The sequence below is a fragment of the Rhinoderma darwinii genome, chromosome 4 (genome assembly GCF_050947455.1).
Source record: "Rhinoderma darwinii isolate aRhiDar2 chromosome 4, aRhiDar2.hap1, whole genome shotgun sequence".
Taxonomy (NCBI): domain Eukaryota; kingdom Metazoa; phylum Chordata; class Amphibia; order Anura; family Rhinodermatidae; genus Rhinoderma; species Rhinoderma darwinii.
In genome coordinates this window covers 175,973,135-175,988,429 of record NC_134690.1, presented here as the reverse complement: position 1 = coordinate 175,988,429, position 15,295 = coordinate 175,973,135, and the positions used below count along the sequence as shown (strand labels likewise).

The 15,295-nt window shown below is 39.3% G+C and overlaps 1 protein-coding gene across 3 annotated transcripts in view; it reads right to left on the bottom strand.

Moving 5' to 3' along the window:
* DLGAP2 (DLG associated protein 2) overlaps positions 1 to 15,295 on the bottom strand; it is a 500,472-nt gene that overhangs the window by 80,616 nt on the left and 404,561 nt on the right. For all 3 annotated transcript variants that reach the window (XM_075861923.1, XM_075861924.1, XM_075861922.1), the window contains one exon: positions 1,083 to 1,435. In XM_075861923.1, coding sequence (XP_075718038.1) covers positions 1,083 to 1,435 — 353 coding nt within the window. The remainder of the gene's footprint in view (positions 1 to 1,082; positions 1,436 to 15,295) is intronic.

Below are 15,295 nucleotides of genomic sequence, written 5' to 3'. Positions count from 1 at the left end.
ATAACAAATATTAAGTCAATAAAACTAAATACCCATATTTCGATTCCTACTTTATATTCCGAACGTATTTACCACAATATTTGTAGAATTCCGACCCTTCTGTTCTTCGTTCTCCTTAATATATAACGTAACTAAATTATTAATTATAGAGTATATTATGTTGAACAGGTTCATAAACATATGCGGCTATCAGATCCATAATTTAGAATGATTAGGAGCAAAAGCAACAGAATAATATAATTTTCCAAACTATGGATCCTAAAAATGGCAATTTAATTTTTTTTACACAAATATCCTGCTTCTCCAAATATAGCATTATGCCTTTTATTTGGTAACTTCTTGAAGGTCCTCCTTAAAGGGAACCTGTGACCAGCATTTCACCTATTAAACCAGCAATACCAGGTGGTAGGGGGTGAAAAATCATTTCTTTATAACCTATAATTATCTTCTTAGTCGGCTCTGTAGCTTTAGTATTCCGTTTTTTAGTGTTCCCACACCGTATGCTAATGAGCATAAAAGAGTCATATCTTCGTTTGAAAAAGAGTCAAATCTTCGTTTGAAAAGAGTCATATCTTCATTCCTCAAGTCTTCCCGAGTTTTTCCCGCCTCCTAACTTTTGATTGACAGCTCCTCGCCTTTCCCCAGCACATAAAATCCCGCGCTTGTGAATTGATGTCCTCTTCTGGTGTGCGCTCAAAGTGACACCGGATTATTACGATAAAAGGCGCAAAATCTTTTCAAGCCGTCATTTACAGTCGGAGGAGGAGTTTAGGAGAGGGAATAACGGCAATGAACTTTTTATAGCAGCGGCCAGTGAGGGATAACTAAAGTTCAATAGGTGAAATGCCGGTGACAGGTTCCCTTTAAGTAATTATAGGAAGAGGTACTTCATCCTGCTTATTGAACTTAACCACATAAAATTACTATAATGTATGTTTTCTTCTTGTGGAGATATTTATCTGGTAAAAAAGTTGCTAATTTACATATGACCCATGGTAATCCGGTTATTTTTTGTTAAACTTTTGACTTACTTAAAAAAGCATAGCAATTTTACAAAGTGAAATATATAAATTGAATTCTACCTGGATTCCTATTGAAGAACGCCGTTTCTTAATGATTATATCTGACTTGGTCACAAGAACAGCCTTGTCACTGGTGCTCCTAACAGAGCTGCTTTTGCTCTCAGAGACATGGCGCTGTGCTGCAGCCGATTCCAAGGCAAGATTCATGGCCTTGTTACTATCCAGGCTGTCTGTGGAGTTGTAATGGCCCCGGCCATCATGAGGCCATGGGGATATCCTTTGAGTCCGGCTATCGTGATAGGCATCCTGGGTAGACTCTGTACTGCTTTGTGCTGTCACCGAAATAAGCGGTTTAGAGGTGGTGCGTGGAGGAACTGGAGGTGGTGTCTTCTTATAATTTGGGTACGAAACAGCTGTAAGTAAATCAGAAAGATGTTATGTATTAACATTGAGAAGCAAGAATAATCCTAGTGATTGTATCAGATATGGATCTTAGGTTAGCCTAACTAACTATTACAACCAATTCAATAAATTGGCTAGTGATGGAATATATGGGCATGTTTTTTTTTTTTTTTTATAACATTCTTGACTATCCTCCTTCTACCACATATTATAACACACACCATTGGGGTTCCATATGATAACATGAGTAGTCATCCCGCAAGATTAAACCCATATTAATAGACAAGTAGAGGCACCAAATACACAGTAGGGGAACAATGAACAGAAAAGTATTATACCAGCGTCGTCTTTATACTTATGATTTCAAAATATGACTTTCTTGTTATTTTTCTAGTGACAACCATATAGACCGCACCACCATTGCCTCTATATCTAATGTGTGAATTAACATTTAATGTGGAGATAAAAGAAATTTGTTTGTTCTACTTGACCATATTTCTGCAAGCAAAAGAAATGTAATGACCAAACTTTGACTACTTTTCTAATTTCTGATTTAGTAATATATGGCTAGTACATTGGTTAAAACTCTTTTTTTAAAATAGATTAGGGTAGAATGCGTGGCCAAAGTCCAAAGGTTCTTAGTGGTAGAAGAAAATGGAACTGGAAGCCAATGAAACAGTAGCCAATCTATTACATCCTGTATGGTGGTGATGTGACTGTTGTGTGAAGTCTCTGCATAAGTACGAGGGTGGTGCCATGTACGAACGTAGCTGGTGACGTGGAGCTGCGGCCCCTTTGAACAGGAGTAAAAGATTGGCAGAAGGGATCAGAATTTTTTGTAAATATACTTTATTACTATTTTTGTGATATTTAGCACAATTTCTGCTTTAAAGTGAAATTTTTTAATAGTAGGGGAACATTGAGATTGATTAAAAGCAATTCAACTGGAAAGCACTAGACATTATTTTTGTGCATCCACAATTATCACAAAATATTTATTAAATTATTTTTTTTAATAAAAAAAACCCATTCTGTTCTTGCATACAAGATATAATGAACATTTATCTTAAAGCTACAGCCACACAATCCGATTGGCACAAAATGAGGAACAATGGTGGGAATGATTTGTAGAATCTAAATGTAAAGCTGCCCATGGACATTGAATTTTTGTCAGACAGTCCCCTGATACTGTTTAATAGGGAAACATAGATGATTTTACCTGTCTGATACTATTCTTTCAACCAGAGATAAGTGATGACAGAAGCATCTGCTAGTTATTCATCTTCCGCCTCATCTAAGAGTCCACATGCATATGAATAGTCAGGGTTGTGAGTATATGTTGGTGGCATGTCATGATCTTCATTTCTTCTATCTTGTTTCTATAAACAGTTGTAATAATGCTGAGATGCAGCTTCCAGATCTGCTGTGGAGAACGTTTTGCTTCCAGCTTTTCTGATTTACTAACTGATGTGGTGAGTGAACTTTATGTTTTATTAACAAGTCAGTGGGAGTGTTATCTGCCCAAAACGTCTATCTTCCCAATATAGATCAGAATAAAAATGACAGTGTTACAGTAATAGAAAAAACAAGAACCGATTAGCTATTTACTGTAAGCTTCTTCAATCCTTACACTGTTTGACATTAGTTTATTTCTTTCACATTCACTTGTAGAACTAATAAAAAAAAAAAAAGAATACACTTACCAATATACTATGTGGTAGATCCATCAAAACTAGTGCAAAGCAAAAGTAAAGGGGTTGTCCAGGGCAACCTATGAGGTTGGTGCCGGGCCAAACTTAGCTTGGATTGCGCCCTGTGCCATAGGATATCCACAGGATATGCCATAAATGTCAGATAGATGCGGGTCCCATCGCTGGGACCCGCACCAATCTCTAGAACGAGACCCCCTCAACCCTATTCTACTGCTCTGTGTTGTGGCTGAATCGTGTGATTTCCGACCATGAATTACAGAAACAGTGTAGCTCACATGCTACGCTGCCTCTGTAACTGCCATTCACTACAGCGAGCTACGCTTTCTCCTTAATTCATTTTTGGAAATCACGCGCTTCAGCTACAACACAGAGCAGTAGAACGGGGTTTAAGGGGCCCCGTTCTAGAGATGGATGCGGGTCCCAGAGGTCTGACATTTGTGACCTATCCTGTAGATATGTCATAAATGTCTCCGATGGTAAAACCCCTTTAAGTGCCAAAGAAATTCACAAAATCATTTTAGTTTATTGGTGACCCCTGGTCGTCAAAAGATTTTTTTGTCCAGCAATTGATACCAACACAGCAATCTCCCCATTAAAAAATTTCTACACAGCTGTATTTTGCTCAAGTATTTAAGAGCCAAAGCCAGGAGTGGAACCTATACAGAAAAAAGGTATATGGAAAGATTTGTACCTCTTCTATGTTTTGGACCCTCTCCTACGAATTCTGAATCAAAATTCTTAACCAAATACTGCCATGTATAAGTGGCTTTAATATGTATGCTCAGCTTGCCAGAAAGAGTCCAACCCAGCCAGTCTACATTTAACCTAATGAAAGGATATCTCTATTGGACGACATTAGATTGTTGCCAAGTTTATCCAGAAAATCAAGTGTTTATTGCACTGTACTGTAGTACAAAAAACAGCGGTAAAAATGCTACAAATGATATTTTGATGAATTCCACAATTAACATACTTACCGTGTTTCCCCGAAAGTAAGACAGTGTCTTACTTTCTTTTTATCCCCAAAAGCCCCACTATGTCTTACTTTCGGGGTATGTCTTATATTGGAAAAAATTTGTCGAATTATTATTATTTTTTTTTTCACAAACTTTATTTAACTGTTTTACATTTTTTTTTTAGTCCCACCAGGGGACTTCACTATGCGATGTGCCGATCGCATATATAATGCTTTGGTATACTTAGTATACCGAAGCATTATTGCCTGTCAGTGTAAAACTGACAGGCAACCTATTAGGTCATGCCTCCGGCATCGCCTAACAGGCAGATGCTGAAGGCAGACCTGGGGGTCTTTGTTAGACCCCCGGCTGTCATGGAAACCCGACGGCGACCTGCGATTTGTTTGCGGGGGCGCCGATCGGGTGACAGAGGGAGCTCCCCCCTCTGTCAAACACATTAAATGCCGCTGTCACTATTGACAGCGGCATTTAATGGGTTAAACTGCCGGAATCGGCGCGCGCTTCGATTCCGGCAGTTGCAACAGGAGCCAGGCTGTGTATAACAGCCGTGCTCCTGCCGCTGATCGCGTGGGTACAGTCTCAGTACCCGCGCCATCACAGGACGGCGCGGTGACGTATGGAGAGGGGGGCGGCGCGGAAGTGGGCAGGAGGCGGCAATACCCCCGTGTTTCCCCGAAAGTAAGACATATGTCTTACTTTCGGGGTACGGCTTATATTAGCCGACCCCCCTGAAACCCCCGATACGTCTTACAATCGGGGGTGTCTTACTATCGGGGAAACACGGTATTTGGTTGATAATACATATGCACAGTAAGGGTGGTTTAATGTTCTATTCCTCCAGTAAAGGTGGTCAGAACCATACTGGACTTACAGTACTATCAATAAGTCTTGTTAATAAGTTAGTACAATATAAGACATTCTGTAATGTGATGTGATGTATTATATTCCAAATAGGAATTCCTGTATTATCAGCTGTGATCTTAACTGTCTTGGGACACTTGTGGGTGACACATATCAATGACCCTCTAGTAACAACCAGCAGTGCAGAACAGATTTCCACTTATGATGTCTTGTTACAAGGGCTTTCAGTGATTAGAAAAGAACAAAATTACTGTAAGCCATGTTACATCATTTATCTAAATAAATTAATCCAGTAATGTAATTTTCAAGCAACGAACATATAATTAATTCTTGCCATGGAGTGTTTTAGGACTGAGAAACCAGCATTGAAACATACCAATGAAATGCATCTACATTTAATTATCTATTGGCATATTAAAAGTGCTTGTGGAAGCAGACTTGATAATGAGGATGAGAATGAATTGAATCAAGTCCCATTACATATTTAATCATCTTTCCTTAACATTTTTACATCATTTCAGCAGCTAACATATAATTACCTCTATACTGATCTACACTATAGAGAAACTATTTAGACCATCAGGCATACAGATTTAAATGTCAAAAAGCTATTTTTTGTACAGATATGAAGCTTTTATGCAAATGTTGTAGTGCAAATGTCATTGATATATATGACCTCTCCAAATTATAATACCAACAACAATAATCATGCTCTCTTTATCTCATTTATCTTAGTAAAATTATTTTTAAAGTTTATGTTCATAAACTCCTCAACATTGAAATTGCAACACCAAGAAGGGCACGCCGTTAGATTATACAAATCGTGGAAGTAGCAGGTGTCACTAAGATCTGCAAATGATCACATTTTCAAATCTCCAATCTGTGGCAAGTGGGAGGGGCATAAAAGCCAGATTGAAAGCAAAGTTTTTTAGCCACATGAAACCTCAAAAATCGGATCAAGTGGTGTGGGAAGATTGTGTGATGCCTCCTGTTCATCGATGTGCCAGTTATCGCCACTTCTCGCAAACTGAGAGAGACAGAATTACTTGAACTGAGAGATCTTGGTTTATCACTCCGGCAGATCGCTACGCGCCTAGGCTATTCAACTTTGCATGTCCCGGAGGTTTGGAGGACAACAAGGAATGGGAATGACAGCAAGAGGTGCGCGGTGGCGAACCTCTGCACAGACGGATTGTCTGATTGGAAGAACGGCACGTAGTGATCCATCCTGTACTGCAAGTAAAATTGGACCTCACGTCCCAAGCCTAGGGCGGCAATCAGTGTCCACACAAAACATCAGAAGGCGTTTGCACGACATTCGGCTACGAGACAGACGTCCAGCTACAGGTGTTTAATTGACCACACACCACCGCACTCAAAGGTTATCATGGTGCACAGCAAGATGGCAATAAATCTTCAGCAATAAGTCCCATTTTTGTCTCGGATGCAATGATAGACGGAGATTGGTCTGGAGACCACGTGGGCAATGCCATGAAGAGGCCTTCGCAAGTGAACGTCACACTGGTCCTACTCTTGGGATTATGGTATGGGGTGGCATAATGTATTGTAGCCAGACCCTCTGGTCTTCATTTCAGGTACACTAACAGCTCGGCGTTACATTGATTTGGTCGTGGAACCAGTGGTATGGCCATTTCTCCAACGTGTTCCAAAAGCCGTTTTTCAACAGGACAATGCCAGGCCAGATGTTGCGCGTGCTGCTGTGAGCAGCCTGCGTGGCCTAAACAGGTTACCATGGCCTGCAGCATCTCTGGACTTACCTCCCATCGAGCACATATAGGACGTCACTGGTCAGCAATTGCAAGGGGAGTTGCCAACAGCCAATCTTGATGTTTTGCGTGCCCATGTGCATTCAGCGTGGCATAACATTCCTCAGACTACCATTAATAACCTCATTGATAGCATGCCAAGGCGTATAAGTGCGTGTATTTCTGCGTGTGGCACTCATACTCGATACTGAATGTTTGGAATATTTTGTTTACAATTTTTTAATCATTTGCAAATCATTAAAATGTCTATCGATCCTGATATTTCCACAATTCCAAAACTGTTCCTTCCTGGTGTTGCAATGTTGAGTAGTGTATTTGCAATCCTTTTTTTTTTTTTTTTGCTCCAATGCATTTAAAATAAAAATGTAAAGTCTTGATTTCCCACTGTTTAGTGTTTACAGCACCTATCAAGACCTACGTGTCTCCACGGTTACAGACTACAAACAAACTCTGCGTAGTACTCTGATCCAGTAATGATATTCCTTTCCATCTGTCCCATATTTTTTTCTAACATCAATTTGGTAGGTTAATGGTATTTATAGACATTGGCCGTAGTATGTGTGAGAGATTAGGCAAAGCAATTGAGATCCCCAATGGGGACAATATTTGTGGAGAGTTAGGACAATATCTGCACAGTGCTTTCCAATATCTTGGTGTTCTATATACAAGCATGTGCTGCTTTTCTTTTTTTATAGTGAACCTCTGCTCACTTAAAAAAGCAGAACTATTTGAGAGAGATTTTATGCTGAATGACATCTTCTTATGGCTCAGCAAACACATCTCTAATGACTTATTTCTTTCTGCTCTATGAATGGCAGGTAGTGATACATGTCAGGACAATTATTGCAGGCTCTTCAATTTCCTCTCTAGGTTATCGATGCTTAACAAACTTTATAACAGTCCACTTTGTACTTAAAGTCCTCCAACATCCTCAGGGGGTGAATTTAAAAATAAGTTAGACAGGTGCCCAGATATCATGAGGGATAAAGAATGTTAAATACCTGAACATATGTTTTACATTTCCTTGTTGTTTTTGTATATATTGTGCGTAAAATGCAATTTTGGTTAAAAACTAACTTTCCAACTCGTTACTTTCTTACTACAGTTTGACTATTGTTAAGTATAGTTCCAACTTAAGCACAAGTAGTTTTTCAATTACAGTAAATGTACGGTATTTCCAAGGTGTAATTAACTTCCATTTCATTGCGGAGTTAGTCTCAGTTATCAAAAATAACTGGTTATTTCTCAGAACGTAAATGCAATGATTAAATGTCAAAAACGAAACATTTTATTCTTTTATCCCGGGGCTTGCAATAAGATAACACACTAATGGTCAGCCTTGGACAGGGAAATATTTAAACGCTCTGTGTGAATTATGAATAAAGATCTTACAATCCAGTACGATCATAGAGAATTGTGTTTTGTGTGTTAAATCTGTGAAATTACAGATCAATTCCCTTCCTGTACCGGTAATTGCAAAACTCTTTTTAAAACCCACAGGTCATATTTATCGCTAGACCTGTATCGGTGCTGAAAATAAGGTCAGCTGGGCTTACCCAGCACAGGAATTTTTATATATGATATAGTGAAACCTCGTTGAGACACCAGACAAAAATTTCACAGAAAAATGGTCTTCTAGATGTCTGCTTCTCTCAAAGTAGAGGGCTTATAGCACATAAAAACTGGTCTAGATCAGTGGAGGTCCCCCTAAAAGAGGTTATCTTTTAGAGAGGTTTCACTGTATATCTCTTCCAATACTACAGTCAAAAACATCACACACATAATAACTAATATGGTTAATGGTGGTTCCAATACATGATTCCTTGTAGTGTCTCCTAAGTTTGTGACTTGTCTACACAATAAGATGATGTCACCATAAACGGTGTCCTATGGCTGACATATCTTATCTGTAGCTTTCCTTCTGTTCCTGTTTTTATGCTCTTTTGTCCACTGACTCTCTAATAGTCCTATGTTACAGTTCACATTATTTTAATATGATTATTCATTTATGTAGTACTCACATCAATAATAATAATAATAACAATAATTATAGATTAGTTAGAAGATAGGGAATTAATAAACTAGTGACAGATCCTCTTTAACCCCTTCCCTCCATTTTTCGGATTTTCACTTTTGTTTTTTCCTCCCCAGCTTCCAAAAGCTATAGTTTTTTACTTTTCCGTCTATATAGCCATACGAGGGCTTGCTTTTTGCGAGACAAGTTGTAGTTTTTCATGGCAACATTTATTCTACTGCATAATATACTGGGAAGCTGTAAAAAAAATATTTGTTGGGTGAAATGGGCAAAAAACTGTGATTATGCCGTTATTTGGGGAGGGGGGGGGGTGTTTTTACGGCGTCCATCAGGCGGTAGAAACGACATTCACCTTATTCTACAGGTTGATACGATTACCACGATACCAAATTTATATGTTTTGTTTTATGTTTTACTACTTTTGAAAAAAGAAAACTATTTGCTAAATTAAAAAAGTCTTTTGTGTCGCCATGTTCTGAGAGACATAACTTTGTCATTTTTCCACCAATTTAGGGATGCGAGGGCTTAAATTTTGCGGGGCAAGCTGTAGTTTTCACTGATACCATTTTGGGGTATATGCAACTTTTTGATCACTTTTTATTTCATTTTTTTTGGAGCTCTAAGGTGACCAAAAACCAGCAATTTGCGTGTTTTCTATATTTATTTTTTTACGCCATTAACCGAGCGGGTTAAACAATGCTATATTGTGATAGTTCGGACTTTTATGGGTGCCCCGCTGATTCTAACACTTTAAGGCTGGATTCACACGAGCACATTACGGACGGAACGTATTTCGGCAGCAAGTCCCGGACCGAACACACTGCAGGAAGCCGGGCTCCTAGCATCATAGTTATGTACGATGCTAGGAGTCCCTGCCTCGCTGCCGGACAACTGTCCCGTACTGTAATCATGTTTTCAGTACGGGACAGTAGTTTCACGGAGAGGCAGGAACTCCTAGCGTCGTACATAACTATGATGCTAGGAGCCCGGCTCCCTGCAGTGTGTTCAGTCCGGGACTTCCGGCCGAAATACGTTCCGTCCTTTACGGATGTAATGTGCTCGTGCGAATCCAGCCTAAATGCCGCTGTCTTGATTGACTGTGGCATTTAAGGTGTTAAACCGGCTAAATCAAAGTGAGCTTTGATTCCGCCCGTTGCAGTTAGGTGTCGGCTGCATGTAACAGCCATCACCCGCTGTGTATGGAGCGAGCTCAGCCCGTGAGCTCCATACTTCCCCTTAACCCTTTGGGTATGTTCACACGGCAGCGTCCGTTACGCCTGAAATTACGGGGCTGTTTTCAGGAGAAAACAGCTCCGTAATTTCAGCCGTAATGGCATGTTGAGGCGCTTTTCACTGCGTCCATTACGGACGTAAATGGAGCTGTTTTTCCATGGAGTCAATGGAAAACGGCTCCATTTACGTCTGAAGAAGTGACAGGCACTTCTTTGACGCAAGCGTCTTTTTTACGCGCCGCCTTTTGACAGCGGCAAGTAAAAAAAATGACCGTCAGAACAGAACATCGTAAGACCCATTCAAATGAATGGGCAGATGTTTGCCGACGCTATTGAGACGCATTTTCAGATGTAATTCGGGGCTAAAACGCCCGAATTACATCCGTAAATAGTGTGTGTGAACCCAGCCTTATCATATACAGTTACGTGCTTTTGTGTTAAGGGGCCCTGTTCACACAGTTTTTTGCCACGGTTTTTGCTGCGGAAACCGTGGCAAAAAACGTCTCAAATCGCCTCCCATTGATTTCAATGGGAGGCGGAGACCTCTTTTTTCCACAAGCAGAAAAAAATGCTTGCGGGAAAAAGAAGCGACATGCTCTTTCTTCGGGCATTTCCATCTCTGACTTCCCATTGACATCAATGGGAGGCAGGGAAAGCTTTTTTTTTGCGTCGCTCAATGGCCGTGGCTGAAAAACGCAGTGAAAAAAGGGGCAAAGAGAGCGCAGGCAGGTCAAAATCTGCCTCAAAATTCCTGAAGGAATTTTGAGGCAGATTTCTCTGCCTGCAAAAAACTCATTGTGAACAGGGCCTACGGCAGATTTGTACTTCAGCATCTTGGAACAAATTCAAGGGTTTAACCAGTAGTGTTATATGAAGCTTAATTCCATTATCCTTTCATCTACAAGATTGTTTAATTCATTCAATAATTGAGGAACTATACATTGCTTGAAATGGTTTACAATAACATTTCCTAAGTCCACCAGGTCCAGAAACATTCTTCCAGCATCTATAAAAAGTGGCCCCAAAATGTATTTTAATCCAAAATATCCCATGGTCCTAAATTCATAGGTTTTATATGAGAAATACCAAGTAAAAGTCATTGTGGCTGTCTTCTGAGCTGCAGGAATGATCATATAACTTCATCTGAACATCTAAAATTGACTGGTGTTGTGCAAAACCAGAAAATAGTACTTATTAATGCTAAACTGGACTAGCAGGTTCTGTATTATTGTAATTTTACGAATATCCAAATATCTTTTGTAATTTGATGAAACTACATTCAATTTCAACATGACTCCTTGGGATCTTGTAGACAAGTATGTTCTATTTAGTGTAAACACTATGGTTCAACATGGAAAACTCAAAGAAAAATCCTAAGGCTTATGGCAAACGCTGCTTAATCTATAAAGGAAACAAAATACAATGATCTAATACAGTACTTATACACATGGGGTCACATACGTATTGATGTGAAATCTCAATGTTCTTCCTGGTATATTGAGGTCAAAATTATGTCTGCAGTAATTCCTCTGGAGTTAGAATAAATTTAAGCAAAAAATGTTTTCATCATGATTTCAAGTTGACTAAATTCATGCCTCTCCTCCAGTAATGTCCCTTTACTCATCTGAAGAAATTAATATAGATTATCAATAAAATTGCTGCTTGAATAGGTCCCCTCTTGAAGAGGGATAAGGGGAAGCAGAGTAAAGGGCAGGGTCATTCATAATAATATCAATATTTGGTCAGGAAACAATATCAGACTTTCTTTGTACTGAGAGTCATGAAACGTGTATGCAGCATGAGTGTATTAGGTTGCATTTTATAGTATGTTTTAAATTCTAATTTGAGGCATTTCAGTTAATATAATCAATTATTTGTAAAAAATCGCTGTTACTATCTTTTTAACAACATCAATATTAGGAAAAGTCACAAAACAAGCATTCTGTAAAAAGAGTTAAACTGTAACACCTGCCAAAGACTGAAATACCCAGATACCCTAACATTTCCCAAAAAGTTTCACTTTCCTCTACTAGGCCAAAGCTAAATCCTGTGCTTCCAATGATATCTAAGCAGCACTGACATAAGCTACCGAGCAAAAATGTTGGATTCAGGTAAGTTAAACTTTGGGAAATTGTAGCGTTCGATGTACAGTAACAAGCGAAAGCTGTTTTTTTAAAATAATTTTTTGAATGAATTCAAGGTTATTGTGTTTTAAGTTTATATCAGTAAAGACTAGATCATCAGTTAGGATTTAGTGAGCATGACCCATCATATAACACTCACTCCAAATTCTCAAGCATCCATGTGCTTATTTTGAGCATTTCGTACATCTCCATCATTTTTGCCAACCAAAAACTGTTGGCAAATGAGTTTTATGCTTGTGTCTGCTGGCATTTCAACCTTTAATGTTACACACAATGAAAAACACTCCAATGTTTGTCCAATGGAATCCTTCATTTATTAACCCCTTAACGACATCCGACATATAACTACGCTGTCATTAAGGACTTAACGCAACAGAACGTACTAGTACGTTGTGTTGCTGGCGCGGGCTCTGAAGCTGAGCACGCACCATCGCTAGTGGGTGTCAGCTGTATATTATAGTTGGCACCCTACTGCATGGCCAGGACCGGAGCTAGCCTCCGATCCGGCCATCAACCCCTTAGATGCAGCGCTCAAAAGGTCAATGCAATCACTGTGTTCCGATGGCAGCTATGGCAGACCAGAGGCCTAACAATGGCCTCCTGTCTGCAAAGTACGGAAGCCTGTTAGATCCCACGTGGAGGCGGGGCCTAAAAGGCTTCGAACCGCAGAAACAATATGGTGCAGGCTCAGAAGCTGAGCATGAGACATCAGCCGCGGGCGTTAGCTGTATGTTACTGTAACGGCAGGGAACGGAGCTAGCTCTGATCCATGGCATTAACCCCTTAGATGCCACAATTAAAAGCGATCGCGACATCTTTGTGGTTTGAATCCAATTGGCATCGCTGAGGCCATGCCAATAGGCTTGCTGTTAGTGAATAACTGACAGCTCTAATGCATTGCACTACGTGGGTAGTGCAATGTATTAGAGTAAAGATCAGAGGTGCAGGCCTTCAAGTCTCCTGGTGAGACAAAGAAAAAGTTAATAAAAATATTAAATGAAAATGTAAAAATAAAAGTTTCAACTTAATAAAAACAAACACTGCCTTTTTGTCTTTTATCATAGGAAAAAAAATGAAAACTTTAAAAAACTACACATATTTGGTATCAGCACGTCCGTAAAGACCCAAACTATAAAACTATAATCCCATTTTTCCCACAGGTGAACAACGCCAAAAAATTAAAAACAATGCCAGTATCGCTTTTTTTTTTCGTCACCACCCCTCCCAAAACTTAGAACGAAAAGTGATCAAAAAATCGCATGTACCCCAAAATAGTACCAATAAAAAATGCAACCCATCCTGCAAAAAACAATCCCTTACACAGCCCTGTCGACGCAAAAAAAACAAACATGCCTCTCAGAATATGGTGACACAAAAAAAAGTTATTTAAAAAAAAAAAGTTTGTTTATTGTTGAAATGCTGCAAAACTTAAAAAACCTATATACATATGGTATCGCCGTAATTGTGTCGACCTGCATAATAAAGTAAAAATGTAATTTATAGGCCATGGTGAACACTGTAAAAAAAATAATAGAAAACAGAATTGCTTTTTTTGGTCACCTTGCTTGCCAAAAAGGGAATAAAAAGTGATCAAAAAATCACATGTACCCCAAAATGGTATCAATGCAAACTACAGATTGTCGCGCAACAAATAAGCCCTAGCACAGATCTGGTGGAGAAAAAATAAAAAAGTTCTGGCTCTCAGAATATGGCGACACAAAATGTGCAGAGTGTTCCAGAAGTGGATAAGATCAGGCACCATTTGCGGATTATTATTTATTCACCCCATTATTATACCCTCTTATTATAGCATGAGGTACTCTGCACAGCTTACATATCCCTTTTGAACCCTACAGCGTGCCCAAACAGCAGTTTACGTCTACACATGTCATTACCGTACTCGGGAGAAGCCGCATAACAGTTTATGAGATATTTGTAAAATTCACCTCCACTTTGCTTTAATTCCTGTGAACCGCCTAAAGGGTTAAGAAACTTTCTAAATGCTGTTTTGAATACTTTGAGGGGTACAGGTTTTAAAATGGGGTGATTTATAGGGTTTTTCTAATATATAAGGCCCTCAAAGCTAATTCACAGCTGAGCTGGTCCATAAAAAAAAAGGCTTTTGACATTTTCTTGAAAATGAGAGAAATTGCTGCTAAAGTTCTAAGCCTTGTAACGTCCTAGAAAAATAAAAGCTCGTTCAAAAAATAATGCCAATCTAAAGTAGACATATGGGAAATGCTAATTTGCAAATATTTTGTGTGGCATTACTATGTCTTACAAGCAGATACATTTAAATTGATAAAAATCCGACACCCAAACTCCGCACTGAACCAAAACTCCGGCTGCCTCCGGGCGCCGGACGATGTTGCCGGAAGCAGATGCTCCGGTCAAAGAATAGCGGCCGAGCTGCAGTATTGCAGCTCAGCTCCTATTCAAGTGAATAGGAGCAGAGCTGCAGTTCCGCCGAATGGCCGCTATGCAGTGGTAGGAGCCATCTTCTTCCTGCTCCGACTACAGCATACCGTTCCAAACATCCAGTGCACGGAGGCAGCCAGAGTTTCGGATCGGTGCGGGGTCAGGATGTCGGACACACACCGATCATATACTGATACTAGGTCATCAGTTTTCAGAAAGTGGACAACCTCTTTAAAGAGTTAAAATGGTATACAAAAACAAACTGATCAAAAAACAAAAACTGCTCATTGTAACTATGAGTTATCGGACTAGAGAAGATAGAACCAGAAATATTTCCTAATCAATTTCCAACTTCATCCATTGATTGTGCTTGAGTGCTTTAGATTTAATCACTGGAGTACTTCTTGAAGGAATGGGAATCTAGTTATATATTCACTAAAAAGATATGTAGCTAATTCAATTTATTCTGGATTAGAACATTGCATGTAATATATGAACAGGAAGTTAATGATACAATATAATAAAGCAATCCCAAAGAGATAAAACTAAGAAATAGCGGAAAAGACTTTTAAAAAACTTGACACAAAACTGCAGTTTTGGGAACAAAAGAACTTAGGGAAAATGCACATGACCATATTATGACTCCGTATCAGTTCCATGTGGTACAGAGACGTAATATGGCAGTAATGTTATCCTGTTTGCCGC